The sequence below is a fragment of the Ptychodera flava genome, chromosome 13 (assembly GCF_041260155.1).
Source record: "Ptychodera flava strain L36383 chromosome 13, AS_Pfla_20210202, whole genome shotgun sequence".
NCBI classification, from domain to species: Eukaryota; Metazoa; Hemichordata; class Enteropneusta; family Ptychoderidae; genus Ptychodera; species Ptychodera flava.
Window position 1 is genome coordinate 5,572,940 of NC_091940.1, and position 24,835 is coordinate 5,597,774.

The 24,835-nt window shown below is 36.0% G+C and overlaps 2 protein-coding genes across 6 annotated transcripts in view; one reads left to right on the plus strand and one right to left on the minus strand.

Moving 5' to 3' along the window:
• Nucleotides 1–611: 611 nt before the first annotated feature.
• LOC139147205 (transmembrane protein 143-like) lies at nt 612–11,236 on the plus strand. Its single transcript, XM_070718201.1, has 7 exons — nt 612–755; nt 2,368–2,673; nt 3,660–3,854; nt 4,600–5,242; nt 6,167–6,464; nt 8,867–9,328; nt 9,520–11,236. The coding sequence occupies exons 1-6, from the start codon at nt 684–686 to the stop codon at nt 8,901–8,903; spliced, it is 1,551 nt and encodes a 516-aa protein (XP_070574302.1). The 5' UTR covers nt 612–683; the 3' UTR covers nt 8,904–9,328; nt 9,520–11,236.
• A 2,008-nt stretch (nt 11,237–13,244) lies between these two features.
• The window catches only part of LOC139147206 (uncharacterized protein KIAA0513-like), a 40,417-nt gene continuing 28,826 nt past the window's right edge, over nt 13,245–24,835 (minus strand). For all 5 annotated transcript variants that reach the window (XM_070718206.1, XM_070718205.1, XM_070718202.1 and 2 more), the window contains 4 exons: nt 22,976–23,045; nt 21,235–21,312; nt 19,778–19,953; nt 13,245–17,892 (listed from right to left, as the gene is read on the minus strand). In XM_070718206.1, the coding sequence (XP_070574307.1) occupies nt 17,747–17,892; nt 19,778–19,953; nt 21,235–21,312; nt 22,976–23,045 (470 nt within the window). In that variant the 3' untranslated portion in view covers nt 13,245–17,746. The remainder of the gene's footprint in view (nt 17,893–19,777; nt 19,954–21,234; nt 21,313–22,975; nt 23,046–24,835) is intronic.

Below are 24,835 nucleotides of genomic sequence, written 5' to 3' on the forward strand. Positions count from 1 at the left end.
CTGTTGAAAACTTTGAGTGCAAACTCATGTCCGTCAAATTGGTTTATGCTATCACTGTATGCACTGAGATGTCGGCGTCTGTGTTTACACTTTGCCACCCATGGAGTTACTGCAGCCAGATCAAGTATCAAGTTTGAGGTGAATTACCAAAGTGCTTTGGTAATTACTGATCAAAGTCTCAATATCACCAGCGAAGTTGCTGGGTAATTAGCAAGTTTGGTGTCCGGATAAGTCGTAAAATCACTGTAAGACTTGTTTATATCAGCTCTTCAACTGGATCGAAGTAAAAAACCCACGTAAGGCCAAGAAAAATAAAAAGATTGTTTCTCATCCTAGATATATTGCAAAAATGATGCGGTGACGCTTTTTTTTCCTCTCATTTTTTTATTCTTCAAGCAACAAGAACGTGCAAAAAAACATAAAAACAACATAGGAATGCACGCAGAGATTTGACTTTCAGTGCAGCAATGTACAGTTTTGACAACTTAATATAACAGTGACACATGTGTACAGTTCTGAATGGAATGTTAGCGTCTGTTAGTTTGTTTACAGTTTTGTTTTATACAGCACTGTGTTATGCACTATCATCGCGTTTGCTATTGAGCAGATATGCAGAAGTGCGATGACCTACTTACCCAGAAAGCTCCGGCAGAGCGGTCACGTGGTTTACCTTTACTCCAAAGATGGCGGCCTACAGTAGGCTTCTTGGCAGAGGGATGCTGCTTGCGAGATCAAGCAGCGGGATCGCAAGAAACGTAAGTCGAATCAAGTTCCTTCAAATCCTGCAAATCGCAGTATGCATGAAGACGAATTGAAGATCAATCGCTTTCGTCATGTCTCTGTGTGATGAATTGTGAGATGATGTTGTCTTCATGTTGAATCCGAGACTGACGTGACGGTGAAGACAGTTGCAATTCCACTGCAGAAAATTTTAGCAATACTGCTAGTAGTAGTAAGCACACCAGTAAATGAATGCAAATTGCATGATGTCTAAAAATAATTGTTTTGGTATCGCTCCCAACACTACAGTGTAAAGAAACACTGCCAAGTCAACAGAAAATAGTTGGTTTAGGGGCTTCAACATTTTTCTTCGGAATAAACATATTTAATTCGGCAAAATCGTAATTTCTCGAAGGTATGTCATTTCAATCTAGTAGAAGATAGTAGTTATATCATTAAGTGTTTGGTTATTGCAATTGTATAAATTCTTTAACTTGAAAACGGAACCTATCTGGTTTATTCTACCAACACTCACCCTTCTCTGTTTAACTTCACTGTTAACAGAATCAATCCGTGGTTCCAGTTTGAAATCTATAACTGTAAATTATAGCTGTCATCACGCTTCTTTAGCTCCATACAGCTTAATATAGTGTGGAAACTTAGTAGTAATGACAAACCGGAATCGAAGTCAGTTACTCATTGGTCAGACCGTTGGTAGCTATATGGGGAAATTGTTTACTTTAAATGACAATTGTAATCACGCTTTTTTAGTTCCTCATTGCTAAGCGTTTTTATACCTTGCCAATTTCATCCGCAAACTATCCAACATTTTTTTTTTTCATAAAACGGCCCAAGACATCTAACCCCCGAATCTGATGAAGCCACTTTCTTCTGTCATATGTCAGCCGTTTTGAATTTGTCATTATGATTTTGTTGAGACACATTCTGATCATAGTCTAGCAAGTTTATTGAAAAATATTCAAGTCAATGACGCCAATCACCTATCGGCATTCAACACTAAAGCTATGGAAAGCTACATCCTGAAAGTCATGTCTGACAGTCCCACTGTCACACAGAAATAGAGAAAGCCGTAACATAATGGGGTTGTGTAAACTGCCCGTAAACACCAGGTGTGTGGTTTGCGTTGAGGGGGGTCATGTTCAGAGTAAAGTTAACCTCTTCATCCACTTCCCCAAAGGTATAATGCATTTAATACTAATTTAGATACTTAACAGTGATCACTGGTAGGTTATACGATAGGAATTTTACCGTAAACTTGATTTATGAGTCGAGGGTCGAAATCTGCAACTTGTACATGTTACTGTGAAATGCCAACCTGCCATTCTATCCAAGAAGTCTGGATACTGTACTACATGTTTAAATTTATTTTCCACAGTAATTGTCATGGTATCAAAAGGTTCAGAAAATTCTTTCATTGCAGGAGATGCTGTAAATATATTTCAAAATTCTTTTGAAAGCAGAAAAGTAAAGAAAAACATCTATTTATTGTAATGATGCTCCTTTGTTCAAAGCTGTCGTGTGTGACTTCATCAACTGTATGCAAAGGTGCAGTTGCTTTTTCTTTTTCATATACCCAGTAGCTCATTGATCCTTGACTATTTCTATCTTCAAAATTTGAAATACCAGTTGCAGGCAACATGTTTGCAGTCCACCAGGGCAACATTCTGTAGTTCAACTACGTCGACACCGATAACTACGCAGCAAACAGCATCATCTTCCTCTGAAGCCAGCACACATCCTGTCATGGAACTGCCAAGTGAAGACAGCTACAGGGAACGTTTCATACCAATATCAAGAAGGTCTCTGATGAGGAACCTTTTACAAGAGGAAAAATTTTTGTCAGAAAGTGAGAAGTCCAAGTTTGAAGACTTTGCAATCGGCCTAGATACAGCAATAACTAATCATTATCACACTGTACTTATGGACTTAAAGGTAGGTATTTAAATCCAATTTGGGCAAATATTTAACACTGTAGAAGGCAAATACCTTAACCTATTCAGTGATCTTAAAGCCGCACTTTTCAATCCCAGGTTCTCGCATTAGTGGAGTTCTCCTCCCAGTCAAACACTTGGCCAGTACGATGTTTGATTTCTATAACATTGATTACACAAACTGATCTCAACCTTTTGTCATATTTTGCTAATCCTGCAAACAGAGTTTATGCAAGCTTTTGATTGACGGTCGGTTCAAATCGCCAACGGTCATTGATTCCCCACCACAAACGCTCGAATTTCCTAAAAAATTGTCTTCCAGTGGCGTTAGACTTTGAATCTAACCACAGACATCGATCGGCATCAACTTCGCGCTGACCGCTTGGCAGTCTGTCTGCGTTTTTGCGGCCGGGAAAAACTAAAAGTGGCATTTTCTGGAGCGTGTGCCCGCATGTTGCCTGTTTAGTGTCCACTTACACAATGAACGCCGCCATACCTTGGTGTCCTTTTAAAGGGAGGCTCCGCCTTTAACGTAAAGTAAAGTAGCTACTAGTATATCATTTGTTTCCAAATGTACTGAAGTTCATCCAAATATTGTTGGCAACATATCCCTTGAAGTAACAACAACAAATAATAATTATAATGAAATTCCAGAAAAGTGATCTAACTGTTTAGAGATTTATAAACTTTTTTGTGCCTAATTGGATTTTTTGTGGCAAATCTCATGCCACCTCATGAGATCTCCCAAAATATTCAAACTTCAAAGCCCAAATAACTACTGATAGCATACATGGTTTTGATATTTGAAAACTGAATGTTGATGTAGACTTATAATTTAAGGCATTGAACAGATGATATATGAAACCAATGAAATTTGTGGAAGATAGATTGATCTTCAATTTCATCAACAATGGAGCATACTTAAACTAAATCCAATTGAATTACTGTTAAAATATGATGACATTTTTTCTGTGTGTATTTCCGTAGACGTTATTTGACCCAATCAATCCTGATAAAGATACCGTCGCAACTAGGGAATGGAAAAGAAGGGAGAGGCTAGACAATGAGTTCTGGTTGCTGCAGAAATTAGGTCATGTGATGGAAAAGGCAAACTTTCATGAACTTGCCAAAGCTGTGGTGGAAGCTGCACTCAATGAACACACAGCTGAGGAAGGAGTGAAGGTAAGTTTGGTTTGAGTGTGGTACACACATAATGCATTTGTATATGGGTGGATGCATATGCAGCACATACATGTACACACAGTGTTTTGCCAAGGACATCACCCTTTAAATTCTATTCCAGTCATGTATATGAATGAAATCATATCAGGGGACAGCAGAAATTGTACTTGGACTTCCAAACTGTTTACTGATCTTCCCAAATCTTAGCAAAAACACTGATACAATGCATATACTTTATGAATAAGGATGGATATCAGGGGTAGCTGAATATGTCATTGTACTGTTACTGCAAACGTTCTGTTGTCAATGCCAATCTTCAATGCAAAGATACCTAAACTTGAATAGTCCCAGATAAAAGCAGCTCAGCCTTTGGACATGTAGTGTTCAAGTACAGAATTAATCTATTGGTGAGTCAAGCCTCTGGCCTGGTTCAACTATGATACAAAAGAGTAGTTATCAAATATACAATACAAGCAGTGCCAATACACTATACACATACATAATTAATTTGTAGCCATAGAATTGAATATATACAATAAATGTCTTGCTAGGCATTATTTATTTCTTTAGCAAAATTATTTTTTTCGTGAATAATTTGAAAAGGTCATACAAGTTTTACTCTTCAGTTGTGAATGAATATATTGACAAAGTCATGCACTTTGACCATGCTGGTCTGTGCATGTATGTCAATGTTTTCATGATATTTGTACTTCAATAATGAATGCTTTCTTCCATTACTTTGTAGGTTAGTGTTGATCCAGATAGGTATGATGTTCTGAGGTACTGGGCGCTTGGCAGAGAGACCCCAGTGATTGTACATCCATGGTACACAAAACTCGTCAAAGGAGCAATCAAACGATACAAGAAGGAGACAGAAGACAAGAAACCTATGGATTATTACAAAAGAGTTGTCGTTGCAGTACGACCTAAAACAGAACAGAAATTGATCCTTAAAATGTTTAAGGAAGTTCCCGTAAAAGCACTGGAACAGTTGCTGCCAGATGGGAAAATTAAAATGACTGTTCTTGATAAATACATCCTAGGCACATCTATTGGTCTTGGTGCACTTGCTGTTCTCATCAAGACGGTCTCACTGATGGCACATGTACAACTCCAATGGACTTTCTTGCTTATGTCAGTGACAGCAGTTATAGGTATCCAGGCTTGGACAAGCTACAAGAATCGTCACAATAGGTATCTAGCACAGCTTTCCAGGATGCTGTATTTCAAGAATGTGGCCAATAACCGTGGGCTTCTAACACTGCTTGTAGACCGTGCAGAGGATGAGCTATTTAAGGAAGTCATGCTGACGTACACATTTTTGCTGACTCAGAGGCCACCGTCGTATCTGGAGCAAGGTGGTTCTGCAGTATCTCCTACCAAGCCAGGTATGTCAATCATCCTTATACTGTAACTTTAATCATTCAATTTTCACTAATTTTCAAAGCCACTGTATTTCATGAACTATTTGATAACTATGTCCTATGTACATACAGTGTCATATTCTTGTGTGGTATACTGGACGTACATTGTACATTGTATACCATGCAGTCTATACATACGTAGATTGCTAAATGAATGTTAATGCATCGGAATTGGTCATGAAAAACACAATTTTCTAAGTATTACATTTGCACTACAGTTATTTTTACATACAATCTGATTCAGCAAACATCTATCAGTATGCTAGCTCAGTGTATATAGGACAATGAGTCCTGTTCCTGCCTCGTTTATCTGTCACTATCAGGTTAAGCTGGTGAAAAAACTGTAAAGAAGAATTTGTTCAATACAAAATATTAAGATTGACTAAACAAGCCTGATAGAACATATTTGACAAACTTGACCTATCGTGGACCCCTAACATAACAATTTACATAAACAGAAAGATATTCGCTTACTAAATTTGTCTTGCTGAGATGATACCAGTACATAGACATGGTGATTTGACTGATTTGACTAGATACAGTAGTGTGTGTGTCCATGTGATTTTCTTGGTACCTTGATTTTTATGCTGATTCTGACCTAAAGAGGGCTGAAAAAATAATAACCCCTTTAAGTGAAAATCATCAAACGTTACAGCCACTAGCAATTGATTTAAAAATATCCATCATATATTTGCCAGTCTGGTTGATCATACCAGAGAGTTTGAAAGAATCACTTGGACATAGTTTTCAGCTTTTGTTGTTCAATCTAATATGATAAACTTTTCCCATTTTTGTTAAATCTCAGTCTGTTTGCTGTTGTTTGGCTCTGAATTAAATCCTCTCATTTATTCTAAACTTGTACAATATTATGCTTAAATTTGTTAACAGGTGGGATAACGAGTTTTGCCCTGGAACAGAAAGTATCAGACTGGGTGTATGAGAAAACTGGTGCTAATTTAGAATTTGACTCCAGTGAGTCCAACCAACTTCTGCAATCCTACGGTATCCTTACTGAGGATGAAGATCATCTGCTAAGTGTTCACCCAATGGATGCTGCGCTGCGTAATCTTCCAAGCAGACCGCCCTCACTAGTCACCAAAGTAGAGGAGTTTGACCTTGACCTTGAGGAAGGTTTTGAGAGGCACTATTTTGACCGAGAGAATGTGTACAAGGAAGAGGAAAAGAGGTGGAAAATATTTGGATGGTTTAAGTAGAATAGAGTCATTATAGACTGGTTGATATAAATCACCAGGGTGTCTTTAGTTGTACTATTTTCATCAGTTGCTATCATATGTCCTATATAAGTGTCTTTATGCCAACATTTTACCTGATTTATAGATGCCCATCTTTTATTTGACAGTCTGATTCATTGGACTGAAAAGTTCAAAAGAATCAACAGACATTATTTTTGTGTTAGTCCTGATACTTTCTCATTAGACTTGCGAGGGCGCTGTAGGATGTGACATACAAGGTCTCCAAAACAAGTAGGTTGAGCTTAGGATTATGTTAAAATAGATTCTCAACAAAAGATACCAGAAACTGTCCTGAAGATTGCCTTTAGATAAAAGAGGATATGTTATAGATTCAATTTTTTACTGGAATCAATGTCTTGGTTTGGCAGTATCCCAACTCAATGTTGATTAGGTGCAACATGTTACTTCATGATAAAAAGACAGTGTTTATGTGTACATTGTAAGGTGCAAGGATATTGACCCACAAATCTCACTGATGAACTTCAGATGAAATAATCCACTGTATGCTGTTAGAATTTAGACCTGAATTTAGACCTGAATCTTGAATAATTTTTGTGTTCTACTAAATGACATGGCATAAAATAGTAATGCTATAGATGAGATAAGAATTGTAAACTTGAATGTTGAACTTAGGCGGCTTTCTCAGTTTGGATAGAAATAGAAAAATAAGTCTTCTCCTTAAGAGATCAGACTTTTTAGGTGTTTTGCAAGACTGTAACTGAAATACCAATTTGTTTTTCTGGTGTACTTCAAATGTTCTACTGCAAATTTATAACAAATTGAAATGCAGAGAAATATGTCTTTGAAAATGACCCAAAAAATGTAAGTGTAAATATACATCAGTGAAGTATGTGAATTTTTTGCGTAAATAAATTTATTTGTCTTTTTTTCTGAAATATTGTTTATTTCTGGATATTAATATCCCTAGGCCATACTAATCAATTGCTAGTTAGTTTCTGCATGTCAAACATGCTTGTCTACAATTCACATGTTAAGTTTTACTGCAGCTTATGATTTTACATGATATGGCAGTTACAGTGAAATGATCACATATATTATAAAATCACTGAGTGACTGTTGTCATCCTATGATGGAAATTCCTCATCATAGTATTCTGATAATTTCAATGAAAATGCCAACAGAAGAATTTATGAATAAATCTTTTGAAATTCTGGCACTAAACAAATGAAATGTTATGTTTGAAAATGCAGATTTATTGATATAAGCATCAGCATTCAAAGAGAAACGGTTACGTTCAGTGAAGTTGAATGGAGGTGATTATGTATGTGGTCATTGAGTCTGTTGAAAATTTATTGTTATTTAAATTCCTAATAATGATATTGCATGCTATGGCATATCATCTAACAATCTTTTATGCTGTGTTCTATTTTCTGCATTGTATTTCTAAATATTTTATTTTGAATTTTCGCTGCACATGTGTAATCTAATTTCACCTGGGTTGAGGTATGTGATTATTTTGCTCATTGGAAACTAATGATTTGGGTTTTTTTTTCAAGAGATTTACTTAAGTGCAATTATATCTGTGACTTTAAGTTTGATGTACCCTATGTGGAATGCAGTGTAGATATTTTTCTACATTGCATTATCTATAATGCTGCAGAAGTTTTATATCTCCTTTGCAAGGCATGTCACATTATTCGCTCATCATTCATGAAACATGGTTTTGTTTCCTTTTGATCTGGGATTGTCATTGCAAACATTTTATGAAAACAATTTGGTGTTTTGTGTTTTTCATACCAAGCATTCCAAAATATGTGTACCCATAGTGAGGCTAGTGACCCTTACAATTGTCAAATCTACTGTAGGTATATCCCACCAACAGAAAACCATTTCCTCCTTGTCTGTAAAGTATAATATTGATATAGTGTCCTATTGACTGTGTCCTACTGAGTTCAGACCAATGCAGTGACAATGAGCAATGTTGGTATGATGAACTTAAAAGAGTGAGTCATAGATGAAATAACTGTATTTGAAACAAGTTTCATCTTTTCAATACATACTTAGATGGCAAAATGTCAATTCCATGTTCCCTACACTAGTCTACAGGTGATTGTAGAGCTGTGAGACTGATACAGATGTACATAGTTGCTCTCCATCGGATATTTTCTGCACATCTTGGCATGCCACTTTTCCTTCCCTCATTTCATGGAACACTCATCAGCATCCCTAGAACGCTAGCACCCTGTCATTGCACTCTCTTGCTCTCATACATTAAAAGAAATAACTTCATCCCCATTCCCCCTATCTTTCACATTTCTAATTGGTTCTTCATCTTCCTGCTGTGACCTTTGCCCTTTTGTGTGTATTTTCTCAGGTCAGAGGTTGAGACAGCAGCAGCCAGGGAACAGTAAGCTGCAAAGGGTGTCCATAGTGCTGTTGCTATTCAAGCTGTGTGCATTGATGTAAGCACCAATAGAGAATCTGTGCTACATGTATAGCCAGCAATTTCACCAGTCATACAGCTTGCACATAGCTACCGGTATGTTTGGTGCAGATTCATCTACAATATGTGTGATCATGGGATGGACTATTGTATTATACTAGGGATAAATGATGTATCTCTTAATTCACTCTGTGTTTTCCACTTCCATACTGCAATCAATAATTGTTGATTTAAACTGATATATCATCGTCAAGTATCTTCATAGTCAGCAGATGAACTTAACAGATGAATTAAGTTGGGAAAGAGATATTTTAGTTTCTGGTAGCATTTTACTGTACATTTTTAATATAAGAGTCGGCGCCATGGTCGTATTCTCTCTGTGAATAATGTAAGGTCATGTGAAATCATGCCATAATTGTTGATTTAAACTGATATTACATCGTCAGTATCTTCATAGTCAGCAGATGAACTTAACAGATGAATTAAGTTGGGAAGAGATATTTTAGTTTCTGGTAGCATTTTACTGTACATTTTTAATATAAGAGTCGGCGCCATGGTCGTATTCTCTCTGTGAATAATGTAAGTTCATGTGAAATCATGCCAACTCCCTCCTCTCCCCCCCCCCCCCCCCCCCCCCCCCCCCCCCCCCCCCGCGCCGAAAATGCCTGTTTCCTGACTATCTATTTACTCCTGTGTTAGCCTTGAACTTGAGATTGTTTAGACAACCAAGATTTATGTTCTGGCTGACTTCTTGTATAAATGAATAAGTTGGTGAAGTGGCCTATAATGCCAAATTATTTGGACATTCAGATTGTGGTATTGATTTGTCACTTGACACTTCAGGATATCTATTTCAAATAGTTCATGATCTTCCAAAAGAAATTATTACACCTTAGGCATACACTGATTTATTCAAACACCAATCTCTACTTCATCTGATTGGACTTGAATCAGCCTGTAGAGACACATTCACCATTGCGGTCATTTTGTCTGCCATTTTCAAACAATGTCACGTCTTTGACTTTCACGGTGTGTACTGGTTTGACTTTCTGTATGATCATTCCCTAGCTATCTGATTACTGCAATCAGAAAATGTGAAGTTGTGAAATACAGCTGACTTTGGCAGAATTATTGTGTTCAATGTCTGTGAGTGAGATTAACTTTGAATTATACATCAGGAAACCCATGTTTATAAATACAATACAACATAATTTGTTCAAAAATAATGTATTACTTCAGCTGAAATAAGTGTACATGTAGTTCATAAGCTGTAGGATATTTTTTAAGTGATTGATATCAATTTGTTGCTAGCCTCCCTTTCACCATACATGTCACTGAGAGAGCCAGACTCGACCTTAATGCCCCATTGTTACATGCATTACTTGCATCAGTGAAATCAAAGGCATCAGTTAGGTGTGGATATACCTATTCACTATGTCATTTGCATATTTTTGGATGAAGATGAGTACACAAGAGTGTGTTTGTTTTCTTTGCATGACAAAATGTTTGTGAGTCATGTTTTGTAATTATTTAATGTACTTGACTAGGATGTCAATCATTTTCATATCTGATAGGAAGGATATGACAGTACACAATAGAAATTTTGTAAATAAGAATTTACTTGTCAGTTATTTTTGAGTGTTTTAAGTTCTGTAAGTTTTCCCTGTAACATGCTACAGTGTTATCTGCTGATGGAAATTCTGAGACATTTTATAAGTATGTGTATGTAGTTGCAAAGTTTCAGGACACACTAGAATGAGCCATAGTGACTTAGACCAGCTCAGATGACAATGAATTTCCTTTACGAAATAGTTCGAATTTTGTGGTCCTAGAATGTCATGCAAATTTAATAGATATTTTGGATGAAAGCCACCGAAATTGCAAATTTATACTTTCCATGAAGGTTGTAGAAACAGTTTATTCTTCTTGTTAAGTTTGTGGTAAGTGCCAAGAGCTTGTTTGGTTTTCAGAGTGGTTTGTTTACAATTTCATTTCATTTTGACCATGAAAATCAAATACAAGTGAAAATTTCACTTCTTTGTTCAGCTTCAATTTGTACAGATGTGGAATATTCACAAAATCAGCTTTTTCCTGCAACATAAGTGGTTTGGAACAGCTATCCTCTCAGAAACTGAATAATTTTTAAGAATCCTAATGTGAAATCAAATGAAGTGGTTACGGAAAAAGAGTTGAATATTTGTTGCTTGATTAAAAAATATCAGTCTGAAATATGAAAAACAAAATTTGTTTGAATTTTACACTCAAATAGAAAAAATAAATCACAGGTTTAATCACAACAAATTCAACATTAGTTGTGTTGTTTAATATATCTGTTAGTGTGTGATACATGTACTTTAGTTCATTGCAGCACCATGTATGGACACCAAAATCAGTGAGCTTACCAGTATCCTAGGTATAATGTGAAGGTGTGTGTGTTTGTGCAGGAAATGCTTCTCTAAAAACTAATGTAAATAGACTTTAACATGTGAATTTCTCAACGACACTCACAGACTGGTTTCACATTGCTGTGGTATAGTATGGATCAGTCATGCAGTTCATAGTGATCGTTCAAATTACAACAGCGCCCTCAGTGTCCATTTGCTATCTTTTCAAATTTGTTCATCAAACAAATAACCATGGTACCTCCGCAAAACTAACTCAGCAGAAGTGCATATCATCAGTACAGAGAGTTTCATGTCATGGCAGTTGATATCGTGGCCTAAACAATTTAATTATCATTATATCATACCAGTATATTGATGGTGCAAATACAGCGATCTGATTGGTTGAGACGCGAAAAGAACCGTCGTATATTGGTGATATACCACAGCTAGCATACGTGCGAGCTCTCAGCTTGAGCAAAATCTCTGTTGTCGTTCCTTGCCAGAATTTCAATAAACTGTTATGATATAATAGCAATAAATCACACCCAGCGACGGTAAGCTTATACCACTCGATTCTGACCAGTTCACTCCATATATGCACTCGCTATCGCTCGTGCATATATGTCGTGAACTGGTCAAAATCTCGTGGTATACCATCACTTGGTGTGCTTTATTGCTTAATTACATGATTATCAAACATTACAGTTTTGTATGGCTACTTCAAGATTTAATGGTGACCTGTAATTGAGTGCAGGATCTCCTTGGCATGCACTGTGCCACATTCTTGATGCATCATAAAAGCTGTGCATCGGTTTTGAATACTTTCTGGCTTTCTGGCTGGGGGAGTCTGAAGAATTGCCTGCTGCATTTGTTAAATTTTAAGGAGCTCCCTCATCCTAGCTCATACGCAAATTTTCAACAACCAAGCAATAGGGGTAGGTCAGCCACACCCTTTCCCCCTACCCCACCAGAAAGTGAGAAAATTTGATGTTAAAATCACCTCATTTTGTGAATACTTAGAATAACAGTCACGTGTTAATATTTTTGCATAACCCTTTTAGTTTATCATTTTTGAGTGACCCCCTCAAGTTTCCTGTTCATCCTCACTTGAGTGACCCCTCCCATTCATTCGACTCCCTTGCTGTAAATAATGACGGCTCCCTAAATCATATTGTTTATATCCAATATTGACATTATCATATCAGCCTAGTCAGATCATCAGCAGATGTCATAGCAGAATGCATTGCTTTTTCTCATCTGATAAGACAGGGAGAACTTGAATCAAGTGCAAACTGAACTTAACTGATGACAAATCAATAATCCAAATAGCTATGCAGTCTCTAAACAATTCCCAATGGCACTACTGTTTCTCAATATACCATAGTTATGCAGTATTTTTAATTGAAGCTATACTAAAATATACAGCCAAAAATATACCGAACAAATATTAAGTGACAGTACCAATACCTGAGGTGTTCATTCCATGACATAATTAGGACGTGTGACTATTACTGTATTATTTCATATGACAGTTTATACGCTCTTTTGGAGCAGCTGAATATTGATATTACCATATTAGTTGAGTTTGACCTAGTATTTTTCATACACATACACATTTATAGCAAACATCCGTCGTCATTCTGTATATCACACATGTTCTTGTCTATGTACACTGGGATACTAGTCAGTCCCTCACGTACAAAATTTCCCCCCAAAATCTGGGATTTTCTTTGATTTGCTGTAATAGGAAAAGAGTATGACATGCCTACTATTAATATTTATTAATCGTTTTGGGCAAGAAGAAAGCCAAATTACCTGCCATGGCTGTTCCCAGTCTATTAATTTTTGGCTTTACTCTCACCCTAGTCATTTCAAATAATGGTCAGCAAGTCACCATTCCTTCATTAGTTACTTGACAAGATATGTTTTGGATTTTATACACCTTTTCCTTTAATGTGATAGAGTAGGACACACACTACATCAAAGGTAATGTTTAAAAAATAATTAAAATAAATTCACAATATGATGAACCACTGCAAATAAAACAATATTACATGCAGCTTATACCGCATTTAGAAATGGGCAAAACGGGTGACAAGTGTAAGCTTATTCATGGTACAATTTTGATCTTGACAAAAAATCAAAGTACTGAAAACGTCAGAATGTCATCAATAGTTAGAGAAATTGAGGTTGAATCCAAATATTACAGGTGATCTGGATGAAACCTGGAATGAAGATCCACAGCTTGAGGGTGCTCCTTTCCCTAGCTTGAAGAGAGGGAAATAGCGCCCTCAAGTGATGGAGATTCAGTTTTGTTGAGTATGAGTTTTACTTTTGATGTACATCATTCTGTGATATTTTTTCAACTTTCAGATAGCAACATAAATATATGCACTGACACATTGACAAAAGTTTAACATGTTCTGTAACCCCAATCTCAATTTGCTAAAAGCAGACTGGACTTTGTGAACCTTATCGAGTAAACTTGCAGTCAGTGTTCAATAAGATAAATTCTCTCTCAGCAGAACCACTAAATTATTTTGAAGGAAAAAAAATTTGAATACAAACAAATCATTATGTGACAACATTCTGAAAAAAAAAATAAAAACAAATAAACAAAATAGTGTGAGTTGTCAGAGAATTCAATTTTACTTCTTTTCACTTCTTGGGAACCAGAATTGAATTTTTTCACTTTTGAGAAATCAACATGACGAATATTTGTGAAGAATTGAATTTGTGTAAACATTGCTACAGATACAGTGTAATAATATACACCATGATAAAAGTTTTCAAAAACAATTGTATTGTCCTTTCAGAGTATCAGTTGCCGGTGTGGTTTATATTTGATGTAATAGACAAAACTGATACAATGAGTGACCGTGTTTATACCAACAAAATATTTCAACCCTGCTGCTGAAACAAGCTTCCATAATCAAGCTATATGCATGTTGAAGATTATCTGAATATATCACAGATGTATTCAAAATATTTCTCAAATAGTCTACTTGTACATATTATATTAAAACCTATACAGATCTTGGACCACTCAAATATCTACCGGTACATTAGCTAGTTTTCAAAGCAAATATCTTGCTGATTGCAATGCAGCAATGTAATAAATGTCCCACAAAATGGAAACACTTGTTTTTTTTCATACAGCTATTTATTTTAGAGATATCATCATTGTGAAATCTGTGCAGTGCAACACTTGCATACATGAGGTATTCAAGGGATTCACCATGCAGACATACAGTTTACAAGAGATTTTCTGTGACCTGACATTGAAGGAATCCAGAAGACTTCTTTACACAAGTGTGATAGAAATACATGAATGTGATACAAAGACAGATTACCAAAACACAAAAATTTCAACACACTGACATAAACCCAACTTAGAAGGCCCCTTTTTAGAGGGTCAAATTTATATAATAATATTTTTTAAATATATTTCATTTGTTTTCCACACATTTAATATCACATATTTCATGTCAAGTGAAAATGAATATTTCACTTGGAATTATATTTGATACACACCAAAGAACACTGGTGTCAGCTGCACTGAGTTGTTATTCATTCTATGATACACTCTATGTTAATGATTATTCCTTGAAGTGAAATTTGTAGAGTCGCTAACCAAGAGCAAATGAAAGAAATTCATTGCAAACCTGTGTTTGTTAAAGCTATATCCCTAATGTTTGATATATTTCAGACAAAGGTTCTATATTTAATGAGTTGTGTGTTTCATAAATATTTGTTAACTATGTTGAAGATGGTGTGTAGTGTTAAATACATGAACCATTACCAACCTTATAATAGAAACAGGAACAGTAATGTTTCCCATATAAATGCTTGTTCTAATAAATGTTACACAAACAAATATATTGAGAAATATAAAACAGAAAATATTGAGAGCCAATGTATAAAGTATGATAAAGTATCCTCCTTGAATACAAGCTGACGCATTCATGTGAACACTCAGCTGTAAAAAGACCTGAGCCATGCAAAGGCTAGGGTAAAAACATGCCAGTAAAGTAAGATGTAAGATCATAAGCATGTAACATTTGGCTCATCCAGGGTAAGCAAATTCAGAGGACTGAGGTCTGACTACTACAAGTCTCTTAGCTGATTGGTGGATTTGAAAGTCTACAGGTCAAGGGGACCAATGACAATGAGTGTCACTGCCGCATATCAGATAGTATGAATCCAGGACCAGCCTGACCAGAGTGTGGGACCACTGGATGTACCTTTTCATTACAATCTGAGTAGAGAATTTGAAATTCTACTGGTCTAGGAGACCAATGACAATGGGTTTATTGAATCACATGATATGACTCAAAGACCAATGGATATCCCTCCATATGTATACACTGGACCTTAGGACAATCCAATCCTCTGTGAATTGCTCACCCCCTGCTACAAGTATTTTAAGAATCAAATCAAATAAAACTTATTGAACAAAAACAAAAGTACTCCATATACATATTTCAGATTTATATACATAAATTTCAATAATACTACTTGTGTCATGATACAAGACATTATATTAAGATAAAATCTGTCAAACCCCTCCCTTCCTAAATTTTGGCAAGAATAATGAGAACATGAAACATGAATGATAGTAAACGGCAAGGATACACATGTTGTCTGTGGTATTTACAGCTTACATAGAGTTGACATCTGAACTTAAAAGATGACTCAAATCACAAAGATGAAGATTGTTACAATGTTAGGAGAACTTCAAAAAGAGATTGAAACATATTCATAACAAAAAATTTGGGACATATTTTCGTGTAATATTATTCATTTATACAATACTGAACAGGAATGGCAAAAATTAATTTGCTTTCTTACCTTCTCAGAGCTACCATTACAACAGTGCTGATAGGCACATCTTTCTATGAAGTGTCAGAGAAAGACATATTTCTACCAGATCTATCAAGACACTCCACATTTCTTTTACAATAAAACAGCACCATATACATGGTGCAAGAGTGATTTCCCCTAGTAAAGACTGGTAAATGCCTGACGCAACAAATTAATGTTACTGACAAAATTTTAACTTGACAAATAACATGCTTTAGAAACACATTTTTTTTTGGAAACTGACCAGAGGTTATGCAATATAATGTACTTCGTTTGATGTAATGACAATTTCAATTTCAATACCTTGTTATGGAACCAACAAATAGGCAGTGGCATGACTACCAGAGCTACAGGATTAAATATTTAATATTTATAACTTTCTTTACAATTAACCAATAAATTAGTCCAACATTCTTACAAATACTATTATAAATATTTGGTCCTGAAGAAGTAAAAATTATTATTATTAAGTCATATTTGTGTTAAGTTTGTACACCTATTCCATTTGATTATCACATTATGGTAAGCTGATACAGTGATGATTTCAACACTGTAAGTGTTAGGATGATGTATTTTACTGAGGACTTCACACTTACTGTACGTGAGAGAATTAACATGCTGATATTTTTCAAGGTTGATGTTACGTAACAGACACCTGTACAGAAGGGAAGTGTGACAACTCATCAGTGACTACGATGTCAAACACAACCTGTTATTTCCTTTATTGGAGCTTTGGTGTCTTTCCTGGAGGTTTGCTGAGTTGTCATTAAGATGGAGGACTCTTTCAATGACATGGATGAAATATTTGTGGTCAATGGTGCCATATGGGCAGCATTGACATGGTGAATGACCGCCTGGTCATTACACTAATTGCTTTAGCAAGGCCTAAATTCTATTTTTGAATGTTTTAAATTGAAAAGCAATCTTCCATGTCAGCATGAATGTTTCATGCCATGAAAAAAGGTTTGGAGAACTGTTTTTTTAAATTCTATGACATTGAGATCTATCTTCTGGCATCCGAATTTTCCAATTTTCCAAAAAAGTTTTCATGACACTATACATTACTTACAGTCACCATGTAACTTTAGAATTACATGTATAAATGGTAGTGGCACACAGTGCCCAATATGCATGCCATCTACTGGGGACACATATCTACATGTTGTTGTAGAAAACAACCTTACAGTTAAACTGAAAACCTTGTACATGTACAGTTTGCCAAAATTTCAATTGAATGTAACGAATAACACTGAATAAATGCACAAAAAGCAATAATCTGCTTGACCTTTTGGCCTGACATTTCATGTGTTTCCCAATACGATCATTTGTATGACCACCTTTTAAAACATGAACCTTGTTTGATGGCGTAACTTTTATAAGCATGTACCTGTATGCTGGGGTAATCTCCCATGTGGAGCATTTTAGCTTGCTACCATACAAATTACTGTACAACATCTCTGATAGCTTTCCCCTGATACATACACCGGTGACTGTGCCATGCAAAAATGATGAATTTACATCAGATATAACGTAGATTCATAGAAAGCATTGCTGTTTTTTCCCATCATTCTGATTTGGATTTAGTCTTTGGTGGTTTGGAGAACTTGGTCTTTAAACCTGCCAGGAACTTGATTCTTGGTGACGGAAGAGGTGACTTGGTCCTCATTATATCCAACTGTTGGATGTTTTCCTTGAGAAGCTGCCTTTGCTCTGCAAAATGTACCAAAAATGATTCAAGAACATTGACGTACAAGGCCTGTCACTGTATTTGCCTGAAAAGATCAGGCTTTCAGCAGTACAGAAATTACAAATAATTAACAGAACACCTAATGAGGTCACCTATGTTAGCAGTAAACACGTTAGCTACTCATTTTGAAAAATTGCAAAATGTGTCAAATTTGCAACAAACCTACTATATACTATATGACAAGGCATATCATTTCTGTCTCTACGAATATGCTCAGTTTTGAAAAGACAACACTTTTAGGACAAATACGTCCTACATTTTGGATCAAAAAAATGTTTGGTTTTCAAGGTAGTAAATAAATAAATGTTTAGTAGCCTCTGAGGAAATAGACAAATCAGAGGTGAAGTTCACATCCTCAACAAATTTTGAAAATGTAAACTATATATTGTGAAATTAATTTGTATCTAATGTTTAAATAGTTGAAATTTGCTCAAATCTTACTTGTACATGTGCATGAGACACAAATGTTTTAAAAAAGTACCATAAAACATAGGGCCAAAGTCCCTGAAGCCACTATAGACATGGATACAAAATTAAGTATTTCCCGACTGTATGAAATTATCTCACTAAGGTCATCCTAGGGACCTGTAAACCAAATATTAAAGCTGTCTGACCAGCGGTTTTGAAAAACAAGCGACCCAACAGTCGACAGAGCTCTGCTGTGTTATGTAGAGAATAACTTTTTGTGACACATGTATTGATGAAGAAGGTGGATATCTTTGATAGCTCATTTCAGGATGGCCTGACCAAAAATGGCAAAATTAGCTGCAAAAATACAAAATTGAAGATTTCATCATAATTTAAATATATTACATTAAGATAAAGCCTAGGAACCTGTATACCAAATATCAAAGCTATCAGATGAGTAACTTTTGAGAAACAAATATTTTGACCAAAAATGGCAAAAATTGACCCAAAAATACAAAAATTGAAGATTTCATCAAATTTCAATATATCACACTAAGACAACCCCTAGGAACCTGTATACCAAATATCAAAGGCATCAGACAAGCAGTTTTTGAGAAACACATTTTTTGACCAAAAATGGCAAAAATTGCACCAAAAATACAAAATTGCAGATTTCATCATATATTCAATATATCATATTTAGTTCTTCTGTAGGAACCTGTATACCAAATATCAAAGCTGTCAGACGAGCGGTTTTGATGAAATAAAGTTTTGACCAAAAATGACAAAAAATTCCTTAAAAATACAGATTTGCATATTTCATCACAATTTGAACAAATCTAAGTTGGGTTATCCCTAGGGACCTGTATACCAAATAACAAAGCTGTCTTACCAGCGGTTATGAAGAAGAAGATTTTTTACCAAAAGCCTTTTTTGGCGCTCATTTGCATATTTTCAACAATATCAAAAAATTAAAAAACTGGTTTCTCATAATCATATTTTTCATCTACACAACAAATATCAAATCAGTAAGTACTGCGGTTCTCAAGATATTTGAGTGGACGGATGCCTCACAAACGGACATACATACATACATACATACATGCATACATACAGACTGAAGATGGACGCCGGATGGATACCCATCCCAATAGCTTCTATAGACTATAGTCTATAATAGCTAAAAATCCCAGAATCAGCTAATTAAAGTATTAATATGTGATTTTTGATTTATGAACTGTCATAGACATTTTAAAACTGACAACATAAAATATTGCAGTCAGTAAAATAACATCTGTTGGAGCACCTTTCAGATGATATGAAATCTACATTGAAATAAGTCAATAGATGATTTTTGTCCTCCCATAAATTTAAACCCATCATTTGTATTTGTTTTTCAATTTGATACATCATAATTGCTATGATTTCCTTGACTCTTACCTTCACTTAGATTACCAATGGTACTCTGTTTATCCAAGAATGCAATGCACAAGTCTTTGCTAAGTCCAAATGCCATCATGTTATTGGTAAATGTACCCAGCTGTCCAAAAGTAATGTTTTCATCCAGCTGTTGTGTGTCCTCCCGCTCACTGGATGACATGTGTCGCCAGTTTTCTCTGTTGAAGTTAAAGAGTCAACTTGCTTAGAACGTGAACGTATACAGCAACCTTGGGTTGTGTGCACAAAATTTATTTTATGAAATGATGATTTTTTAATGAGTTTGAAACAATTGTGTGTTGATGCTGATGGAAAAGTAAAATAGCGCCACAAAGTTGCTACATTGACCCATCCCAGAACCCCACCCCTATCCCTGAACTCCCATCCCAATCCTTCAATGCATCCTCCATCCCTGAACCCCCTTTCCCAATATAAACAGAACTATCACTATTTTCAAATAGGTTTGGATTTCTACCGGTATGTCAATGGCATTGTGTGACATGTGAATCATTACAATACAATGTATCATCTGAAAATACGTGTACCACAATTTTGAATACGTGTTTAGTACATGAGAAGACAGACGATACGTTCTAATCACCAGGAGCTTGGCATGGTGCTATGCTTACAGGAAAGAGTTGATTGCTATACAATGATGGATCAATCATCGTTGACAACTTTCCTACTTTTCCATTTTTAGAATGTCACATGAGTCATATCTGTCTGCAAATTTCTGATACAAACAAGAGAGTAATTGCAACTGTAGCTGACACTATCAGTTCAGAGATAACGTGGGGAGACATATGTCTAGTTTTTGAAAGACGTGATCAAAACATTCAAGATAACTGAAAATACATGGATCTCAAACAATTTTAAACCAACAGTACAGAGGATGGGCAGGTATAGAGATCTTGTGTGAACAGAAGGTGCTTGAATTATGATTTTAAACAGTATGATACAATGATCTAAATCCTCTAGAGCTTTGTTAAATTCTGTGTTTTTTTATACCAAAGATAAATCTCTGAAGATTGCTATCAGATGATGGAACAGTATATGGGAAATGTACTTGCAGGAGAATATGTAAAATGACATGGTCTCATATTAGGTAGTATTAATTTGTGCAGCTCCGTTGTTAGTTTTGGCAAACATTGAAAAGACAATACATGGCCTATGTCCATTCAACTTTAAGCTTAGACTGTCTGACATCACTTGTTTTGCCACACAACCACTATTCTGTGCTACATACTGAACCAAGGTCAGGTTCATATCCAGCAGTCTAACTCCTGTGTAGCAAATCTTTAAAGGCTATACCAATTTGATGAGCTAATCTTTCCTCAATAGAAGTATTGAGATTCCTGGGATGACATGAGGATGAGAAATGTGATGCAAAGAAGGGATGGTGAGACAGGTCTGCTGCCATCATTGATGACATTTTCTTGTGAACATATACGTGTACTGACCTGTGAACTGGTGACCTTTGCTCTCTCTCACAATGCACAGCATCAAAGAATGCAGCATTCCAAAATCTGATAGATTGCCTGTGTGGGAGAGAAATAAAAACACAAAGAGTCTCAATGCTGTGACAGCTAGAACATACACCCTGTACAAGAACTTTCAGGTTAATGTTGTTAGGATCCGTATCCATGCTGAGACACCCGTTGGAAACCAGTGACATAAAGCCATGTCACTCACACTGACAACCATCTATTAAGACAAGGTCTTTTGGGGACAATTCTCATCAGGTCTTTCTGTCATTCAAAACAGTCTGTAGTGTCTGAGGCAGAAACCATGCAGTTTTGTACATTTATAAATCACACGGTAATTGTATACAGCCATATTACTGGAACTCTACATCGAACTTGTGTGCATCACAATTGATGCAAATTGAATGAATTATGGCCTGTCATCAGCAAATAGAAATAATAAATGAAAATGACAATTCATAATGACCCTGTCATAAAATTTGCAGGTGATACTAGTTTGTTGCTAGGTCAACTGTTGGTGAAATTAAATTTAAGTAGCATTGACAACTTGCTGGTAACAGTAATTATAGGCACTCAACTAACCTTGTCAAGAACAATATTTCAATTCTTATCTCTCCCTTGGAACTAAATAATTGCATATTTGCGTGTACTACCAGCATTTTATTGCAAATATCTACAGTTACCTTCAGCTAGCTGCACTTTCATTTCTGAAGGATACAGTAGATGAATTCTGCATTTTATTTTCTGAGAAAAGCGATTCAAACACGAATTTGCTGTCCTATTCAACATGCCACCCTACAACATATTGTATTATAATTCCATTTTGTATAGTACTTTCATTTAGGTTTAGTTTGTTATCAGAGACAATCTCCATTTTTATTGACAATAAAGTATTATTATCATAAATACTGATAAAATACCGGTAGATGTGTTAAGTATGTGGGTACCACGCTCACTTGGTCGCATGACCACAGAATATCAAGTGATCTTTGCTACGCTGTGTCGAAGGTTACAGCATTAAACAGACTAGGCTGTAGTTGTATCCCTGGTGCACACAACAATCTTAAGTCATTGCTGTGAGCTCAAGTAGGTTTCAGAGAGGAATTTGCAGATTGCCTATATACCCTGCTGTCTCTAGCTCTTTAATATCAATTGATAAAGCCAGTGGCTATGATGGGAACATTCCACAGTGGAGAACAGAATGGCAGGGAAAATTGCATTCTATTATCAACATGTCAGGACTATATGCGGCATCTCAAGAGGTACAATACTTGTACCACCAAATCCATGAATGCAAGAAACTGCTTTTTGTCAGTCTCAAATTATTCTTTACATCGCTGGAATTCAAGTCTTATCAAAAATTAGCCATTGAACAAGCAGAAGTACATGTGTATCATCATGAGGTACCCGTAAAAGAACTGAGGAACATTCTATTAAGCCGTGGATGGCTAAGAAAAGAGTAAAGGTTTCAATGCCATGTGCATGCCACCCAAACAATAAGATTATGTTAAACTACTTTCTATAAATCAACTGGTTATCATGTAAAATACACATACATTTACGCGGCCTGAAATATACATTTATGATATTGTAATACTAATATCAGTGATTTTTGGCAAATCTACCTATTTACTGAAGTTCAAATGACATTTTTCAATTGTAAGTGTACCCTAAGTTATACTTACATAAACCCATACTGATGACATATCATACTCACCATATAGGCTGATCTTTCAGAAAACTGTACAGGTAACCCCTGGTAGTTTTTGATTCATTCCTTGGAAATCCTGTAAGGGGAAAATCAAATTGACCATCGAAATCAATGTACTGTGTAAAAAATAGACCTTACACCCACCATAGCAGTAAATATCACCATTATTCCTGTATTCCTGTACCAGAGTTTGTCATGCAATGCACCCTGTTACGTGCAGAGGATACGAACAAAAGGGTGAACTCAGCAGTTAACGTTTAAACAAAATTTATTACGAAAATAAAACTAATTGCTAAGTTAAGGATAGGATACAAGCTTTAAAGTGTACAGACTACTTATCTCAGCTGGGACGGCAAAGCTCCAGTCTCAGAGTTGTAACAGTCAGTCGGATGAATGAACAGTCCTTTGGCTTGCAGGCTTGAATTTGCACAAAGTCCACAGTATAAATCCAGCGTTGACAGTGAAGGTCTTGAAAAGTCTTGAGAATGACTACTGCTGGAGTTTAGTAACACACAAGAGACACGATCCCAAAAGTCTGACTGGAAGCTGTGCACGTCCCTTTTATAAAGGCATGTAAGAACAATCTAGAACTTTTATTGACATGCTAATTACTGTTCTAAAATTATCTCCCTTACACAACTAATCAACTTTCCAGAACATTCCAAACATGACTAATTGAATTCAAGGTTGTGAGGTCATTAAGGGCAGTGACCTTGAGAATGTTCTAGACTAATTGAACTCAGGTCATGATGAGTGTGGGGTAAATGACCTACATAACACACCCCCTCTTCAAAAAAGAAAATTTTTCAAAGAAAAATCTTTCTTTTAGAAATGTAATCTTGAAAAGGATTTAAGTACTCAAATTTTGTTGTACTCTAAAGTAAAATTTCTTGAAAGTGAACAACAATAAACTCTAAATACGAGAGAGACAGTCTGCAATTAAATTGTCTCTGCCTTTGATATGTCTAATGTCAAGATTAAACTCCTGTAACATTAAACTCCATCTTAGCAATCTCTGATTTTTGCCTTTAAATTTCTGCAGAAAACAAGAGGTTGTGATCAATATAAACCACTATTGGCTGATTTGAAGAAGTAACATAAACTTCAAAATGCTGTAAAGCTAATATCAAAGATAAACACTCTTTTTCAATTGTAGAGTAGTTTCTCTGGGATTTGTTAAATTTGCGTGAAAAATAGCAAACAGGATGATCTATACCATGACTATCCTCTTGCAATAAAACAGCACCAGCAGCCGTATCACTAGCATCCACAGCTAATTTGAATGGCAAAGTGAAATCTGGTGCAGACAACACTGGAGCACTTTGCAGTATGGCTTTAAGTGTATCAAATGCCTGTTGGCATTGCTCTGACCAAACAAACTTTACTTTCTTTTTAAGTAAGTTAGTCAAAGGCTCAGTAATTGTGGAGAAATTTGGACAGAATTTTCTGTAGTAACCAGCCATACCGAGAAAACGCATCAGTTGTCGTTTGCAGTTTGGTATGGGAAAACTTGAAATGGCACTGATTTTAGCATCAACAGGTTTTACCTCACCCTGTCCTACAGTATGTCCGAGGTAAGTTACCCTTGCCCAACCAAACTCAGATTTGGCAAGGTTGACAGTCAACATTGCTTTGCTCAGTCTCTCAAAGAACTTCCGCATGAGCTTGATGTGTTCCTCCCAGGTGTCACTATACAGGACGACGTCGTCAACGTAGGCTGCACACCCGTCTAGCCCGGATATGACGTCGTTGATCATCCGTTGGAACGTTGCCGGAGAGTTCTTCATTCCGAATGGCATCACCTTGTACTGGAACAATCCGTCTGGTGTAACAAAGGCGGATATTTCACGAGCACGATCCGTCAGA

Coding starts and splice junctions, on each gene's coding strand:
- LOC139147205 (XM_070718201.1), top strand. CDS start 684: ATGGCGGCCTACAGTAGGCTTCTTGGCAGAGGGATGCTGCTTGCGAGA. Junction 2,674..3,659: donor CTGTACTTATGGACTTAAAG/GTAGGTATTTAA, acceptor GTATTTCCGTAG/ACGTTATTTGACCCAATCAA. Junction 5,243..6,166: donor AGTATCTCCTACCAAGCCAG/GTATGTCAATCA, acceptor ATTTGTTAACAG/GTGGGATAACGAGTTTTGCC.